The sequence below is a fragment of the Cervus canadensis genome, chromosome 7 (genome assembly GCF_019320065.1).
Source record: "Cervus canadensis isolate Bull #8, Minnesota chromosome 7, ASM1932006v1, whole genome shotgun sequence".
In the NCBI taxonomy this organism is placed as follows: domain Eukaryota; kingdom Metazoa; phylum Chordata; class Mammalia; order Artiodactyla; family Cervidae; genus Cervus; species Cervus canadensis.
In genome coordinates, this window is record NC_057392.1 from 69950344 (window position 1) to 69969967 (window position 19624).

At 41.1% G+C, this 19624-nt stretch overlaps 1 protein-coding gene across 3 annotated transcripts in view; it reads right to left on the bottom strand.

Moving 5' to 3' along the window:
• The window catches only part of FNDC3B (fibronectin type III domain containing 3B), a 352029-nt gene that overhangs the window by 22394 nt on the left and 310011 nt on the right, over positions 1-19624 (bottom strand). For all 3 annotated transcript variants that reach the window (XM_043473729.1, XM_043473727.1, XM_043473728.1), the window contains exon 23: positions 9547-9759. In XM_043473729.1, coding sequence (XP_043329664.1) covers positions 9547-9759 — 213 coding nt within the window. The remainder of the gene's footprint in view (positions 1-9546; positions 9760-19624) is intronic.

Genomic DNA, 19624 nt, shown 5'->3' on the forward strand with positions numbered 1-19624 from the left:
CTAAACTTGCTGTATGTGCTGACGGTGACTTCTCTTTCAAACAATAATGACCAACCAAACAAAAGCGCACAAGCCAACACGCACACAAAACAATCCCTCTTTCACCCCAATTCTGTATTTTCTATCACTCCAAGAGGCAGGAGAAGAAAGAACCTTCTTCAGAGCCAGTGATTTACAGCCAGTTGCATGGTGGCCTCTCTGGGAGCCCCCCTAGGTTAACACCCTGTGGCTAGAACCACTCAGGGAGAGATTAAAAATATTCCTCAAATATTTGTTTTACCAAGACCAACTTATTTTTAAAATCCATTAATAAGTAAACCAGAGGCCTTTGGTGATAGAATTAAACATGCTACACATCCCAAGACACAGTGACTGAAGACTCCACATTTTACAACAACCAAGGACTCAGAGTGAGGCTCTGCCATGAAGAAGAGGCCAGCGGCCATCCAGTTGTCCCGATGGCACCTCCCCGCCTTATGTTTAGAGTGTTCAGGGTCAGTGTTGGGATCCCACATGTGTGCATGCGCCACCAGCCCTGGAACTTGAGCCACAGCCAGAGGCCCTCCTGTCATCTAGAAGGACCTGATCCATATCATGTCACAATGCACCACCCCAAGCCCTGGAAAAGAAGATCTCTGCCATGAGAAGAAATCATCGGGGAAGGAGGAGGACCTACAGCAGCTGGAGTGCCCATCTCACCAGCAGGAGATGCTGAAACTGAGACCTCAATCCCCTGACAAGGGATGCACTATCTGGGGAGTCCGCGTTCCCCTGGGGCATACCTTGGTTTGTATCGCCCGGTGAAGACTGGCCACCCTTCACTTCTCCCCGCCTCCGCTCCCCCACTGTTGGTCTCAAGGGGTTGGGCAGGGGACTTGGACCCAGGAAGACTAGCCACGAGTCTCAGCCCTGCCTCTTACTGCCAAACCATTTGCCCCTGTTAATCATTTCTCCATCTGCAAAACAGGGACAGTATCCACCTAATAGGTTGTTTTGAGAGTCAACTGTGGAAATGTGGGTAAAAAGCTTAGCACTGAGCCCAAAACACAGTAAGAATTAAACACAAGGAGCCCAGTGGCTCCAGACCGTGTACCACGAGGGCCACCAACCCTCCCAATGAGGGCAAGGTACCCTGAGGACCACTGCAGCCCTCAACTCCCACCACACAGGCTATTCTACAGGTTGCTGGGGCTACCACCAGTTCATGTCCCAGCAGGAAGAGGTCCCTCTGAACTTGTGACGCTCGGATGCATCTGTTACGGCTTGTGCTAGACATATAACACTCCCCCCGCCCCCGCCCCAATAAAGTTAATCTAATCTGGTAACCAGGGAGTGTGCATGAAATTTGCACTGCTTCTCATATCACATGAATGCCTCTGTGCTATCGAAACACAATGAGATATACACACACACACACACATAAACACATAACAGGTGGCACGGCTTCTAGAATGTAGTTCATGCTCAGTAAAGTCACTGAGTAATTTTAGTACCAGTTCAGGCCACAGGGACCTCTGGTGATATCACAGCTCCTTAAAGGTCTTCCTGGAGCCCTGGGCTTACACTGGCAGTGCCTCTGAGAGGTCTTCTGCTCCACCCTCAACCCCTGATGCCCATGGCCATGTCCTTTCGGAAGCATCAGTCCCATGACCTAGGGTTCCTGTGAAGGCCAAGTAAGAGGAAAGGTATGGAAACACCTTGAGCTCCACTGTGGTGCTCCCCCACTGGTGCAGGGGCTGAATGCACGATGGGTAATAACAATCTTTGTAGACAGACGAGTTTGAGTTCAACAGCCTGGTGATCTTCACTAATGTAAGCCAAGTAAACTGTTTTCTCCTGTGTAAAATGGGCACAACAGTAGTGCTGACCCCCTCAGAGGGTTGTTATGAGAATTAAATGGGAAAATGCAGAGAGGACTCATTACAAATTGCCTAGCACCTGTGAGTGCTTGATAAATATTAGTGGTTATTGTTTATAACACTATTAATAACAAAGCAGCAAGATTCATGAATGATTTACCTCCTTTCTCAACACTGGAGAAGTCTGGAGGGCACCCCCCTCACCCACATCCCTTTGGCTTCCTGGAGCTGACGGGAAAACTGCATGTAAATACCATCCACCCTGTCCTGGGTGAGAAATGTTGATGAAAACAGTTGAAAATGGAGCAGCAGATGCTACAGAAATGCTGCCATTAATGGAAATTTGGGCATTTTTACTTAGGGAAAGGAAAAACAAAGAAATGCTCTCAGGTACTAAAACAAATACTTGGAGGGGGAAACAACCATGGCAAAAGGTTCGGTGGGTCACTGGAAGTTTAGGGTTTAAATAAACTCTTTATGGCCCTGCCCCCAACTGGCTTCAGCTTTGACTATAATGTCTTCTTGAAACTAAACACTCTGATGACAACACACACACGTGGGTTTCAATGCTGGCAATTTACCACTGATTGAAAAAAACATTTTACATGTTTACAAATACAAAACTAACACGCCTCTACTCTGCTTGCCTGACCGAGTACTCCATGCTAGATACGAAGAGATACAAAGACCTTGGCCACAATGCAGAGCCTATTACCGTCATGATGAACAAGTCAAAACTCTCCAGTCTGCTTTGAGACACTTGGGATAACAACTGTCTTATTCACCTGGCAGGAATTTACTAAGATCCAAATGAAAGGACCAAGAAAATTATATGATTTGTTATTAAATATATATTACGAAGGCAAAACAACAAATTTTTGACATTTTCAAGAAATTCTTTCAACCTCAGTATTTTAGGTTTTAATATTGCAAAAGATGACTTTTTTGCACCAAAGTGCAACTGACAGAAAAAATTCAGACATATTACATTTTTAAGTGCTTATTTTAAATCATTTCAGAGGAAAATGATACACAAATAATTTAATTTTAAAATCTGTTTCCTTAAAACAGTTTTGTTTAAAAAAATCCAAGAATTCTCTGGAAGGCAAATAACAAGTTCATATAGAAAATAGATAATCCTGAGGTTTCTGTGTTTACTTTCCTGTTGCTATCTGCACACTGAAGGCTAACAGCAGTCCATTAATATGAACTCCTCAAAATGATCTAACCTGCTGACCTAAAATGGCCTGTGGTCCACAAATGACTGCAAATGGCAATTTCGAAACATCACAAATTAACAGGTGCTAGTAAGCTCAATGCAGCTATATTCCTTAGCAATGCCATGTCATTGCCTTCATTTTTTCTTAATTTCTCTGGATTGTGTGTGTGTGTGTGCGTGCATTCCCTATGTTACTGAAGTTATCTTCGGGATGGAGGATGTTCAAAACAGGAATGAATAGTATGTGTCCTCACCCCACCAGGAACACAGAGTCCCGCCATTTCTATGCAGAAGCAGATGGCAGCAGATGGCATCATGCAGGGACACCTGAGGCAAGGAAGGTTCTTTTCCTAAACTGGTTCTTACGTTGCTGAGAGTACCAGTTTGGAGACTGAACACTCAAGTGCCAAGAGGGATTTCCAAAAGACCAAAGAGGAAAGGAGTTAATTTCCTAACCCCCATGTTCCCAGCTCCACACGGACAGCTCCCAGTCTCTTTGGCTTATGAGTTACCACACTGCAATACATTTTGGTTATGCTTCTTTTCTAAGAAATAAAATGTCACTATAGCTACTGATGAAATTCTGTACATAGAATAAGATTCCTATTTTCATCTTTTTTTGTCCACACTGCACTTGATATATATCAAAAGAGAAATTTACTTATATTCAAAGCAAGGATGACTAGAATCTCTAAGGACCGCCTGAGAACCCTGAAACTCTTTTCTTTCACTTTGCTTTCTAATAAGCGCAGGGAACCTCATCTTCAAGCATGTTCTTCTCAGTCTGCCAGATTTTTATTAGCCTACTTTTATTTTAGTGACCTTGCCTCAATCTTATCTCATTTAGGAAAAATGGAATGAAAAATGCTATCTACTTCCATTCTGCTACTTATTTTTTAAATAGAAATTCGATTCTTAAATACAAGAAAAAACTGTATTCTGAATTCTACTTGTGCAAGTAAGTAAGATGCAAGTAAGGTGCAAGTAAGATCTCAAATAGTTCATTTATTACCCCTCACCTCAGGCTGTACTTAGAACATTTCAGCCTGAAACAAAATAAACTAGTAATACTTTTCATTTTGCATGATGAATTTTCATGTTCCCTTTTAAAGAAATAAAAAATTCTTTTTTTCCCCTCCATCAGTCAGGGACTGAAGACAGGTATCACCAGCTTCATTTTGTAAATGGAGAAACTAAGGCAAAAAGAAGTTAAGGGACATGCCTCCAGTCATTTAGAAATTCAGTAACGGATGCGGGATTACAACAGAGAATTGATATCCCTGTCCATAACTACAACTGCCTTCTGGTGATTGAACGTTATAAAAATGCCATTTACCCAGCAAGGATGGTCATGTGAATTGGAGACTGGTCCAGAAAAGCAAAAGGAAATGAACACCGAGGGTCTTTTGCAGGCCGAGTTAGTTAACATCTATTTCATTTAATTCAATAATATTCCCTGAGAAATACAAGCAGGAGTTTGTTCTATAATTGGCATGCATTCACTCCCGGAGTGCTCATATACCCTGGCCACTTTTATTTGTTACCTAGTGTGTATTTTTTTATGGTTTCTTTATGCAGGTTACTTTTTGTTCCTCTCTAACAGTGAACTGGCAATTATATTGCACACATTACAACCCCACCCCCCAATTTTGCTGGCTAAAGGGAGAAGTGTCATGGGCACAAGGGCTGATTTAAATGGAGAACAAGTGGCAATTATCCAATTCTATTAGAGCCCTCTCCCCAGTCCCCACTTGGCTGGAGCCTTGCTTTAAAATACACTGGCTGTCTGAGTAACCTGAACAACAGATTAACCATAAATGCATTCCTGGAACTTAAGTTCCTCTTGCCTTGGTGCTGTGTACAATTATCAGGAACAGGGTACCACAGGGTCAGGATGAGAGTCAGCATCAACTCAAATTCTGTTAGGGCAGCATCAACATTTTGTTTCAGTAACACAGACAGATGCATCTTCAAAATCATCATTACAACATTATAATCTTAAAATGCATGAGCTGATCTTGTTATTCTAATCCCTGTATTAGGTTAATGCAGCATTATGAAAATGTTTACTTTTGGGTATATATTTTTCTTGCATATAAAGGAAACAAAGACATTTGAGTCTATGCTAGATCTGTTAAGAATAACAGAATTAATCACTCTATAGCCAAACTGACATAATTTTTGTTTTTCTGTTGAAATTAAATAAAATCTCTTGTACTATCTGTTCGTTTTTTCACATTAATTTATTTCCTCAGCAAAATAAGCTCCTTATAGGCAGGCTATGTACCTCACAAGACCTGGTACATTGTAGTAATTAAAAAAAAAATTGATGACTGAGTGATCATAATCTAAGCGCTAGGGATAAATTTAGTCCTGCTTTGAGGCTGCTGCATAAATATATAATCTGTGATCCTGAACTGGGAACCACGTGGGTCAAAATCTTGACTATGTGGGAAACGAATATCTTGTTCAAGGGGAAAGACTTTCCACAAAGCAAGTCCCAGTGAGCTGCATCAATTCTAGGTGGACTTCCCTTGAAGCAAGAATTTGGGCAAGGTGCCCTACTGGTTCCTTTTATTTACATGGAGTAGTAGTGAAAGTCGCTCAGTTGTGTCTCTTTGTGACCCCATGGATATGCATACAGTCCATGGAATTCTCCAGGCCAGAATACTGGAGTGCATAGCCATTCCACCTTCTCCAGGGGATCTTCCCAAATCAGAGATCGAACCCAGGTCTCCTGCATTGCAGGTGGATTCTTTACCAGCTGAGCCACCAAGGAAGCCCTCATTTACATGAAGCTGCCCAAAGTTTAAAAAAAAAAAAAAAAAAATCCATGTGTAAAAGTACCAGAATAGAAGGCCATTTACATGAAGAGCCAGGACATTGTTTCCTGAAGATTATAGCTTTGGTTTCCACCCAATCCTGAGTCCTTATCGCTGGTCTCCATCCTGAGGCTCTCTAGCGTGAGGTTATGTGGATTGATACTCTTTTAAGACTCATCCAATCTGTTATCTTCCGAATGAGCCCTCTCTGTTCAATTTTCGGCCTAAAGCATGTGCAATTCTTCTACCTTCCCTCAACACCTGGTGCTTATGTCAAGCTTTCAGCCTTTCACACTATGATCTGCTGTCTCTTCTACCTATGCCCCACCAGACTGTTATCTATTCAAGAACTAAATAATGCTGATAAATGCCTGGCACTTTGTAAGTGCTCAATAAATAGTATTGCCTTTTTGAGAGTTTGAAAATATAGTTTTGGCCAAACAGTATACTTAGAAATCTCTGGGCCATGTTAGATTTTTTTGATTGTGAGCTCTATAAATTAAACATAATAAACCAGCACATCATAGATGCAAAACCTTAGGGGTTTTGACCATTAAGTGGTCACTCTTAAGGAATGTTAGTATCTTTCTCTTATTTATCAAAAGTAGAAGCTAAAACATAAAGAAAAAAAGAGAACATTCTCTAATCATTTACAAAAGACATTTTTGAATAGGATTTAGCTCACAAAGCATCTACAGAGATTCATGGCTTTAAGGTGAAAAAAGTGGGAGTTTTTCTGGACTAGAGTTCAGCTTCTAGTTCAACTCCTTTATTTTATGGATATGGAAAACTCGGGAGCAATAGTTTAGCAGGTGAAATCAACTCAACTCTCAAATCTGACAATTACCAAGCACGGAGTTATTCATTTGCATTGTTCTGCTGCTGCTTCATGTTTAAAGACTCAGATTACTTGCACTGGCTGCCAAGGACAGTGGTAAAACTCAGACACTGCGGCACTCCTTCCAAATGCCCACAGTGACTGGTGAGCCAGGAAAACATGGGAAAAGAGATATTTTGAGAGCTGACAGCTAAGTGAGTGCACAAACACCATAAACTCTGGTTCTCACCTTGGCCACAGAAGGATATATGATATTTTTGAAACATCTGTAACAGAAACTAATTGGTGGTTAATGAAATCAGTACACGTGCTAAAGAATGTGAACACTTCTCCCAAAAGCCACAACTAGAAACCACTCTAGCAACCACAATTTCAATTAAAAAGACAGCTGTCATTTTGGAAGAAAATGCTGTTCCTTTCACTGGACAGGCCATATCCAAGTTTTAAAGAACTTCAAGGGGAGCAGAATTGACAAAGACCTAAGTACAAGTATTATGGTCTATCTAATGCCAAGTGTTTCTCCCTGATCTTCAGTAGTCAAGAGCCGAAGTCAAAGGCTTGGAATCATGGGACCATTCACGACAACAGTTCAGTTTCAAGACACTAAGGAAGGTCATCTTCAAACTCAAATTAGGCCATGTTTCACCCTTTTAAGTCCCAGGAAAATAATTCCACAAATAGAATGAGAATTTATTACGTTCTCTATCCCCATCACTTTGATAACTTCTGAGAACACTGACAAATCTAATTTAGGAAAAGATAAATCTGGACTCTAGCTCATAAAACTAAGAAAAATACTATTCCTAATGGTGAGTTTTCTTAAATGCCATTTAAATTTAGGCAAGTCATTTATTTGATTAACAAGCCAGCTTTTTTTCCTTTTATTTTTTATGAGGGAAGAGCATGGATTGATTATGAGGGTTTGCACTCTTTCCGGTCTGACATATTTACATGTCTCACAACAGCATTCTTATTTGGACCAGTGCTCACAGAGCCTCTGTTCTAAGCCTCTGTACAGTTCTCTGTACGAGGGACCTCAGGCCGCTGCCTTGCCTAGGACAGGGCTGCGGCACATTGGGGACAGTGCAGAGCTGTCAATCTCCCCGTGTTCTTGGAGGTAACAGTAGAGGCAGCTGCACTGGGAGGTCAGGAGGTGCTGGCTCAGATCCCAATTCTGCCACCAGCTTCAACAATCATTCGGAAATTTGCCTCTTATCTAAATAGTACAACTAGAAGGTATTCTCTAAGGAAGGTTCTCAGGACCACCAGTGCAAGCCAAAAGCCCAGGAAAAAAGACTCATTTACAAATCTCCCCAAATGCTAAGCTTAATGTATTTATCATGATTTCTGTTAGCCATAGTTCCTGTTCTTGCCAGTAAGGTTGAGGAGTCTCCTGCCAATAAAATAATGAACTCGTGAAAAATGCATCCAAAAGCACATGGCATGGTAAGATGAATGATCTTATCTGCAAATGAATATGAATTTGATCTCTAATCAATCTCCCCAGAAGTAGCCTTACTTTTTTTGTTCTTTCTATACTAGGACTCATTTCCTAAAGGATGATCACTTTTTGTTCTAAGTCAAACTATTGTGTTTTCTAGGTCTTTCAATGTCAAGTTCAAACGTGACCTGTTTCAAAAAGCTGTTCCTATTCTTTGCAACCAGAGAGTCTCTGCACTTTATTCCCTACGTCTGCCCCCTTCAAACTCCCAGACCACTTTGCTCCAATTCTACCAGTGTTCTCTGGTGATGACTTGTGGGTTGATATCATGCTCGCAGAGGTGGGGCAGGGCCTTCCTTTTGTTCTCGGTCTCCACTGAAGGCCCACCTTGCCACAGTACTTTCCACACAGCAGGACTCCACTGAGCTGACTTGAATCAAAGGACTCAAGTACAGAGCAGAGACGGAGGTTGGAAGCGGTCTTAAAAAGAACCAGGTCCCCACATGCAAGAGCAGGGTACCATGATGCATTAAGAGGAAATGACAGAAACACTTCCACATACCCTGGTTTTTGCTTTGGCAGGTGTGTGCAGGAAGGGGCAGCACGTCTACCCCAAAAGGCTGTCTTGGTTTTATGGTAATTTCCCTCCTCCTTCAAGCTGAGACTCTTGTTTGAACTTTTGGTAACAACTTTCTGCCATTAACTTTTGCTCCACAACTGAATTACTCCTAAATACAGGTCAGCTGCCCATCTTCTGATCGGCCATTCTCAGAGGAAATGAAGTTAGGTTAAATAAATACTATGTGAAAGGCTGGATTTGATTTCTGTCACCAAGAGTGTTTCCTGAGTATGGAATCTTATAAAGAATCTCCTATTTGCTCTAGTTAATTTGATATTATGTTGCACTGCCCATAGTTACAGAGCACAGTCCCCATCTGTACATCACCACAGCTATTTCAGACTGGTAAACATGTTTGTGTCCTGATGGTTACTGAATATTTAAAAGAGGATAACATCCCTTCCTGACTCTTATTTCCCTCTGCACTCGTGACTAATCTAACACTATTACACAGCAGGGACTTGAATTTGACCATTTTCTTTTTAGATAATTTCTCTCCATTTTTTCTGGCTTTATGAAAGGAAAAAAAAAAATGTTTTTATCCTCTATAGGGAAATCAGGATCATTAGATTCTTAATTTAGAAAATTCCAAATGGAGGATACAACTTTGAATATAAAGTGCAGGACCCAAATACCAGGAAGTCTTTCAACAAGGATGAGGAGTGTTTCAGAGGCCAAAAGAACTGGGAAGACTTCATCCCACAAGCCAAAGTCATGGAGTTTTCAAATGAACCCCTAGGCCCCTCACCTCTTGTTTCTGTCCTCCAGCTGCAGCGTGTAGACCATGTCGTCAGCAGCGTGCGTCTTGGCGTTACTGTCTCCCCATTTCAGCTTCAGGCTCTGAGGCCCCGCAGCAGCACATTCGAGCCTAGGAGGCAAGGGTGGTAACGGCCGAGTTTTTGCTTTAATGAACTGACTAAATGGTCCAGCTCCAATTTCATTTATGGCCTGAATTCTGATCCTGAAAAAAGGAAAAAAAAAAAAAGTCACAAACACAGGCTTAAGAACCAGTGATTCCTCATTTGAAATCAACCTTGTATGTCATATTTCTTACTTGCTCCTATAAAGCAGTATCTTCATGGAATAAAGGAAAACCAGCTAAAATAATCAACACAAAACGGGCAGCTCGGAAGACACATTATATTCTCCATTCCAAAACCAACAGCCCAAAACAGCACATTAGCAAGATATTCCTTAGTTCTTTTATTTAAAAAAAAAAAAAAAAAAAAGGACTCTTGTTTAAGGGAACATATACTAGAAGACTTTCATATTTTATTCTGGCCACCCTTTGGCTGCCTCATCAGTTTTGGAAGTAAGCAAGCTATAAACAATGAAATTATAAATGAAAGAGGAGAACAAGAGAGTCTTCTTCAGATTCTGACAAAAAGGACAACAGCTCTTCGATAGTGCATTTTTCCTTCTGTCTCCAGCCTCACCCAACAATCTCTGCTAGTCTCTAACCCCACTAAGTGTGTAGACACTGTTGGTAATAGAGTGTCATTCAGAAGCGTAGAAATCTTAACTGGATCTTACTATGTGCAGTGTTATGGGTAATAAAGATACATTAACACTGCTCTCATGGTCAAGGAACTGAAAATCAAACAAAGTGTGTCTTCCCAGGTGGTTCAGTGGCAAAGAATCTGCCTGTCAATGCAAGAAGATGCAGGAGATGCCAGTTTCATCCCTGGGTCGGGAAGATCCCTTGGAGGAGGGCATGGCAACCCACACCAGTATTCTTCCCTGGAGAATCCCATGGACAGAAGAGCCTGGTGGGCTACAGTCCACGGGATTGCAAACAGTTGGACATGAGCTGAGCATGCATGCATATATTATTCCATCGTCATTCCTATTTTTCTTATTCTTCTACTTGCTTATTGATTAACTGAAAAATTTCTCCAAGGTCATCAGACAACACATTGATGGCACTGCCCCATCTTTCTTCATTCTCTACACCCCTTGCTGCAGTAAGTACAAGTTACTGAAGCTTGTTTCTTCCCGGCACGGGGGGGAGGCCTGCAGATGCCTGCAGAGGCCTTCCTCCTCCACTTCTCAGAGTAAAGGTCTCAAACAAGCAAGCCCCCACCCAACTCTCTCTACTCTTCCTCTCCTGTAAATGGACAGTCCTCTCAATAACCTCAGCACCCCCACAGCTTCAGCCACACAAGACCCTTCTCGGGCCTGCCCCTCCTCCATCCCCTCACGCCTCGTCACTAGGCCTCCAGTGGAGACTTGCACCCAGGGCCCTTGCTAGGTACACAGGCGTTTTATCCAGCTGAACAAGCACTGTGGTATCACTAGTTCTAAAACTTTCAGCTTTTAACCTTGATGTGAGTTTGAAACTGTTTCAAAACACATGATGATAAAAAAGACAGTCAAAGAGAAATTCTCAGGAAACAGATCAGTTTAAAATATTCTCATAATTTAGCTTTATGTATATCTGTCTCACAGCAATTACTGCTTATATCTAAATAGAAAATATCATTACATATTACAATACCTAAATCCATTGTACGACCGCAAATGAACCTTAATTCTTCAAATTTAAAATTACATAAATTCAGCAAGTCAATTTAATAATGTCTGTAAATTGTTAAGAAGAAAAAAAAAAAATAGATTGGTTCCAGGTGAGATGGAGTAAGCACACACCACCCTGTCTCTCCCACTGAATGGAGCTATTAAAGCTGGACAAAATAAATAAAGCAGCCATCTAAGAAGAAGAAAAAGGAAATAGCAGCTGAAAGATTTGGGGAAGAAGTTAAGCTATCACCAAACCAGCAGTGAATTTACCATTTTCCCCCCTCCATCATCCCCTGGCTTGGACTCAGTATAGCCTGAAATCCAGGTAATTCCCTCCACTCCTCTCTCTTTTGTTTTTCTTTTCTACATTGTCTTATTCCCCAGCCCTTAGCCAATTCCATCAATTAACAGCCTAAAGAAGAAAAACTGGATGATCACATCCACTGATACAGAAAAAGCGTTTAATGAAATCCAACATATATTCATAATAAAAATTCTCAGCAAACTAGGTATAGAAGGAAACTTTCTCAATTTGAAAGGGGCACTTACAGAAATACCTACAGCCAACATTACACTTAATGGTCGAAGACTAACTGGAAGATCAGAACAAAGCAAAGATGTCTACTTTCACCACTCTTATTTAACATTAGGCACAAGATCCAGTTGGTGGGGGTGGGGTGGGGGAAAAGAGAGAGATGGTAAATAAATGTCAAGACACAGCTGGGACTACTTAAGACCACCTAAATAGAGACACACTGTGGTCATGGATTGGAAAACTCTACATAGAAAAAAGGTCAATTCTCCCCAAACTGATCTATAGATACAATGCAACTGTAATAAAATTCCAGCAGGATTCTCCTTAGTTGATATAGATAAGTTGATTCTAAAAAAAATTGCTAACACAAATCTGAAAAATAATAAAGTTGGAAGAATCACTACCTGATTTAGGACTTACTATAAAGTTTACTATAAAGTAATCAAGATAGTATGATATCAGACAGACACAGACCTACAGAAACAGACCCACACAAATATGGCCAATTGATTTCCAACAAATTTGCAAAATTAATTCAAAGAAGAAATAACTGTCTTAACAACTGATATTGGAACAACTGGATATCAAAACCAACAATAAATCTCAATGTAAATTTCATTCAAAAGTTAACTCAGAATGGATCATAGATCTAACAACAGAATGCAAAATATAAAACACTTAAGAAGAAAACAGGAGGAAATATTTGCTACCTAGAATTAAATAATTTTTAGATATGATGTGACAAGCATGCATCCAGAATGCATCTAAGGCCTTTCAAAACTTGGCAACAAAACTAAAAATTGGACAAGAGACTGGAACAAACACTCCACTGAAGAGGACATACATGTGGCAAATAGGCACACAAAATGATGTTTAACACCATTAGCCATTAGGAAAATGCAAATTAAAACAATGAGCTGCTACAATCTTTCCCTAATAAAGTGAATAAAATTAAAAAATGCTTAATACCATTCTAGCAAGTATAAGTAACATCTGAAATTCCCATATTTTGCTGCTAAGAATGCAAAATGGTATACAGTTACACTGGAAAAGTTTGCTTAGAAAGTTTCTTATAAACTTCAGCATACATTTATCATGTGATCCAGCAAACACACTTCTTGGGCTGTACTCTAGAGAAATTAAAACATTTATGTTCACATAAGAACCTGCACATAAATGTTTACACCAGCTCTGTTCATAATCACCCAAAACTGAATGAATATCTGCCTCAGTTTGGAATGTAGCCAACACTTATCTCTGATAAAGTACAGCAAAAATTCTATCACAAAGAGCCTCCTTTTCTCAGAGTCTATTAAACTAGGGCTTCATCAGGTCTCTCTTAGGTAATGCAATGTGAGTCTCTCAACAGAGCATTCAGTTCAATTACTCAGTTGGGTCCGACTCTTTGAGACCCTATAGACTAGAGTACGCCAGGGTTCCCTGTTCATCACCAAACCCTGGAGCTTGCTCAAACTCATATCCATCAAGTCAGTGATGCCATCCAACAATCTCACCCTCTGTCATCCTCTTCTCCTCCTGTCTTCAAGCAGCACCTCCTGCCTGCCAGCATCAGGGAACACTGAGTCAGTTCTTTTCCAATGAGTCAGTTCTTTGCATCAAGTGGCCAAAGATTTGGAGTTTCAGCTTCAGCATCAGTCCTTCCAATGAATATTCAGGACTGATTTCCTTTAGGATGGACTGGTTCGATCTCCCTGCAGTCCAAGGGACTCTCAAGTCTTTTCCAACACCACAGCATCAATTCTTTGGTGCTCAGGTTTCTTTATAGTCCAACTCTCAAATCTATACGTGACTACTGAAACACCATATCAATATGCTGCTTTGGTTGATCGTAACTTTTCTTCCAAGGAGCAAGCATTTTTTAATTTCATGGCTGCAGTCACCATCTGCAGTGATTTTGGAGCCCAAGAAAATAAAGTCTATCACTATTTTCATTGTTTCCCCATCTATTTGCCATGAAGTGATAGGACCAGATGCCGTGATCTTAGTTTCCTGAATGCTCAGTTTTAAGCCAACTTTTTCACTCTCCTCTTTCACTTTCATCAAGAGGCTCTTTAGTTTCTCTTCATTTTCTGCCATAAGGATGGTGTCAACTGTATATCTGAGGTTATTGATATTTCTCCCTGCAATCTTGATTCTAGCTTGTGCTTCATCCAGCCCGGCATTTCGCAAGATGTACTCTGCGTAAAAGTTAAATAAGCAGGGTGACAAGATACAGCCTTGATGTACTTCTTTCCCAATTTGGAGCTGGTCCGTTGTTTCATGTCTGGTTCTAACTGTTGCTTCTTGACCTACATACAGATTTCTCAAGAGGCACGTAAAGTGGTCTGGTATTCCCAAATTTTTAAGAATTTTCCATAGTTTGTTGTGATCCACACAAAGGCTTTGGTGTAGACAATAAAGCAGAAGTAGATGTTTTGCTAGAACTCTCTTGCTTTATCTATGATCCAACAGATGTTGGGAATTTGATCTCTGGTTCCTCTGCCTTTTCTAAATCCAGCCTGAACATCTGGAAGTTCTTGGGTCACATAATGTTGAAGCCTTGCTTAGAGAATTTTGAGAATTACTTTGCTAGCATGTGAGATGAGTGCAATTGTGCTGTAGTTTGAACATTCTTTGGCATTGACTTTCTTTGGGATTGGAATGAAAAGTGATCTTTTCCAGTCCTGTGGCCACTGCTGAGTTTTCCAAATTTGCTGGCATATTGCAACATAGTATTGAAAGACTACAATAAACTCTTCTTTGCTTCCCAACATGAGTCTTGTAAAATAGCTGTATGGTATTAATGTAAGAGTTTTTTCCCTATTATTTGAAAAGAAAGAAATTTTTCTGCAACGAGAGAGGAAAAGTCTTTCTAAAAAGATAGTCCTCATGGTGGTAGAAATCACTCCTTTTTTCCCTATTGAGGAAAAGGGTATTAAGCTAGACCTTTAGGCTCAGTCTTTTTTCAATGGTAAACAAATCTCCCAACCTGCATGGTTTATGTGAATGTCTTTCTACTGTCCAGCGTGCTATTCCTTCCCTTTATTCTGGGCAGAGGTATTCCTAGAGCCCAGAGACCAAGAGGCTTCCTTCCATCTGCTTGCCCATAGTCCTCCAGAGCCAAGCTCACCTTGTATTCAAAAGCTCTACTGCTTTGCTCCATGCAGCCACAACAGCCCTTAGCTACATCATTAAGTAAAAGAAAGTGAGGGATAATGGGTTGCTTAAGATTGCTGTTCTGCCCAAGACAAAAAATGAGAGATTTCAATCATCTGTAAGAATTAAAAAATAATTTATAACACACAAGTATCAAGACATAGAAAGAAATGTAGAGGTAATATTTAATTTCTTTTGTAAATTCACTTTCTTTGCAAGGCCCCCATAGTATTTTGGTAGGTAGTAGGCTTCTTACATCTGTAGCTCTCTGGCTCTCAGAACTTTTAACTCAGATGTATTTGGTAAATGTATTGAATATTAGCCATAAATATTCCCACCCACCCACCCCAAGAACAAGAATGTTATGGTAGCATTTTAACTCTCTCGAGCAGTGAAGCCTCTCTGGCTACTCTGCTAATCACTTTGGTGACTTCAGGGAAATTATCTAACACCTTTAAAGTAAAAGTTTCCTTCCCTATAAAATGGGGGTGGTAATATATTTGCTGCATTTACAAAGAGGATTACTTATTTAAGATAAGCAATGTGGGAAGCATTCTTTACTCTTTAACCTTTTATACTCTGCCATTCAATCAGAAAAGGAATCCAGGTGGCCAAAAGCTCTCTGGTAAACTTTAAAGTGCTCATTTATGGAGTTATTACATGACTTCTTTTCAGACCGTATTCCTCCCCAACAATGAAGCAAATGTGCTGGGCACCCACAGGAGATGCACTGCACTGGGCCCATGAATGCTACGTCTGCATTTTAGTTGCATTACTACCACCACTGCACTTTATTACTTGAGGAATGTGCTGAGACCATCTGTGTTTTTCCTTTCTCTAAGTTATTGTCAAGGACCCAACCACAGCTAAAAGGATTGCCTTCTTTTTAAACCGTCCTCAGAAGGTGAGGTAGCAGCTTGGGGACGGGTGAAATGTTAACAGTAACCTCTGCAACAAACAGCACTGTGGACTTGCTCTGTTCAAGGGTCTGTGCTATGGGGTCAGTTGTCCCTTGGTACCCGAGGAGGACTGGTCTCAGGACCCCCGGGGATACTAAAATCCATGGATGCTCAAGTCCCATGTATAAAACGGCACAGTTCAGTTGGCCTTCCAGACCACAGATGTGGTGAGATGACTGTTTCTCTTGCTTTTAGAGATGAGGAAACTTCAGTTAAATAACTCAACTTAAATGATACAGTAGCGAGTAGGTGCTGAAGTCTAGATTTGATATGTGCAATACTATCACTAATTTCTACCCTGACCCTTTGTCTATTTCACAAGTGCAGAAACTGCAACCAGCTAGGTTCAGTCATTTGCACTAATCCTCACAGCAGATACAGGTCTGATCGGTGTGTGAAGCTGGTCTTTCTAGACTCAAAGTCTTCATGTATTAACACACCATTCCCTCCTGGTATAACTTGAACCAAACACAGCTTCTTCCAACCAAAAGATAATTTTAATTCGAACAACACTTTCAATTTAACAACAACTGCCTTTTGCCAATGAAACAGACATTTAGAACAGTCAGATTTCCTTCCACATTATTAAAACAACTTTTGGCCTTGGAATGAACTGTGTGTGTGCTAAGTTGCTCCAGTCGTGTCAGACTCTGTGTGACCCTATGGACTGTAGGCTCCTCTGTCTATGGGATTCTCCAGGCAAGAATACTGGAGTAGGTTGCCATGCCCTCCCCCAGGAGATCTTCCTGACCCAGGGGTCAAACCCGTTGGCAGTGTGTTCTTCACCACTAGTGCCCCGAGGTGTCTCAGGTGGTAAAGTAGCTGCTTACGATGCGGGAGACTTGGGTTTGATCCCTGGGTTGGGAAGAACCACTGGAGAAGGGAATGGCAACCCACTGCAGTATTCTTGCCAGGAAATCCCATGGACAAAGAAGCCTGGTGGGCTACAGTCCAAGGGGTCACAGAGAGTCAGACACAACTGAGCAACTAATACACATACACACAGCACCACCGAACTACCTAGATTTTAAAATATTTGCTTCAATTTATTCAAGCAACAAAATGTGTTTCTGTAAAAATGCGTTTCAGTTAAAATGCATGGAAAACATTTTCCCCTGTGGCTGATGCACTGAACTAATGTTAATTAGTTTTAATGATGAAGTAACACTCAAAACTGAAATACAACTGAGGACCTGATTAAATGAAGCCATATCTTCTTGCAATTGGCGAAAATATTAAAAACTCTGAGTCTAGAAGGCTGAGAAAACTCAACAAGGACTAGGGAAGCTAATATTTCTGTTGTTTGGGGATGAAAATGCAGTGTGTGAAAATAATTTCCTAATTCCAGTGACAACTCACCCAGGACAGATGAAACCAAATACTATCTGGAGGAACAATTCTAAGGATTAACCTCAGAAAAAACTGATTTTCAAGTTCTACTAAATTAATTAGTCTATCCCAAACCCAAACTTGAGATGTTCTCTCTTTCTCACTGAAGTAACATGTTAATCTTGACATTTAGATAGGATCTATAGCTTTTTTTTTTTTTCTCCCCCAAACATGCAATGTATGTCAGTTTCTGAAATCTTAAGCTCTGCAAAGTTAAGTACAAGGGAAATGGAAGTTTTCTTTCCAATGCAGGGAAGTGATTTAACTCTGAGAGGCTCTGTCTTGGCCATCTGCTGCTGCTGCTAAGTCGCTTCAGTCGTGTCCAACTCTGTGCGACCCCATGGACTGCAGCCTACCAGGCTCCTCCGTCCACGGGATTTTCCAGGCAAGAGTGCTGGAGTGGGTTGCCATTGCCTTCTCCTTGGCCATCTGAATTGATGTGAAAAATCTCTTCAAGTGTCCAGGAGTCTGCAATATCCATCAATGTACTGATAATACTGATTCAATAAATCAAATTAAGAAGTACATTCTTTATATATTTTGACTGGAATTTCACTATTAAAATGTCTGCTACTTTTAGATTCCAAACGCATTACTGCTTCAGAAGATTACAGTGTAACATGATGCATTTTATATATACACACACACTCTCTTTCTTTCTCAAGTGGCATTCTGTCAATTTAGTTGAATTCAGTCACTCAGTCATGTCCGACTCTTTGCGACCCCATGAATCACAGCATGCCAGGCCTCCCTCTCCATCGCCAACTCCCGGAGTTTACTCAAACTCATGCCCATCGAGTCGGTGATGCCATCTAGCCATCTCATCCTCTGTCGTCCCCTTCTCCTCCTGCCCCCAATCCCTCCCAGCATCAGGGTCTTTTTCAATGAGTCATTACATTATGTTAAAAGAAGAATGACTTTGAAAACTGGAGAAGGTGACTTCTCAGTCAGCCATCCTAGTTCTCAGGATGTGTTGAGAGTAGGGAGGAGGGGACAGTGAGGACAGCACCCCTCTTCCTCGAAGAGTTAGGGATAAGAGAGGCCTAAGAAGCAAAAGATAGGCTTTGTACCCCACCCCAACCCACCAGTCTACTATCTAATAATCTAATTAAGAAGAGAAAAATATTAAAGAGTAGACCTCTGAGGAAATATTAAATGGTAGCTTAAATACAGGAAACCTCTTTAGGGAAAAGATGAGTTTAGAGTAAAGTTATTTGGAGAAGGTTCCCGGGAAGGGTAACCTTTGCTGGCTCAGTCATCCCTCCCCTTCAACCTCTCTCCTTCTGATAGCTCCTTGGATACCAGGCACTTAGAGTTGTTTTTTTCATGCCCTGCCTCTGCAGGAAAGAAACCTTAAATGTCTCCCATGGCCTGAAGGACAATGCCAGATTTCCACACATTTCCACCTGTGAAAGTGAAGTCGCTCAGTCGTGTCCGACTCTTTGTGACCCCGTGGACTGTAGCCCACCAGGCTCCTCTGTCCATGGGATTTTCCAGGCAAGAATACTGGAGTGGGTTGCCATTTCCTTCTCCAGGGGATCTTCCTGACCCAGGGATCGAACCCAGGTCTCCTGTATTGCAGGCAGACGCTTTAACCTCTGAGCCACCAGGGAAGCCTGCCAGCTCATTTCTTCCCTTCCAAACATTAGCAACAGAAAATTTATTGAGAGCTTATGTGTCAGGTCCTTCACAAGGTACCTGAAGTCTAAAAAATAACACTATCAGATAGTTAAAGTAATCATCCCCATTTTCTAGATCAGAAAACTGAGATACAAAGAGCTTAAAGAGATACAAAGACCTCTGTGCCAGAGGTCACAGAGGCAACAAGTGAGACTCAGGATTGATGCCAAGGCTGTCTGACTCCAGGGCACTGCTTTTGAACCACTCAGAACTTGTCTCCTTATAAAGTCCACTTCATCTTGTTAGAATGAAATGACTCAGGATTCACTTCTTGACAGGCTAATGTAGTGCTTGACATATAAGGATTCATAAAATGTTATTTTCACCCCTATTTTTACCTAGCCAAAAGAGCAGAGCAAACAAATCTACCTTAAGTTTTAGCCGTTTGCCAGTTCAACATGAGTCAGACACATAACAAGGTTGCCAAAAAAAGTGATCCTAGGCTACCTTACCAACTGCTCACTATGGAGAACAAAGAAGGTGACAATCTTGTTCTGCTCTGAGCCAGCCACACTATTCCTGGAGGTGAGTGCACTGCTCATTAAAGAGGCCATTAAGAAACAGAAATCACCCAAAGAAGAGGTTGGAAT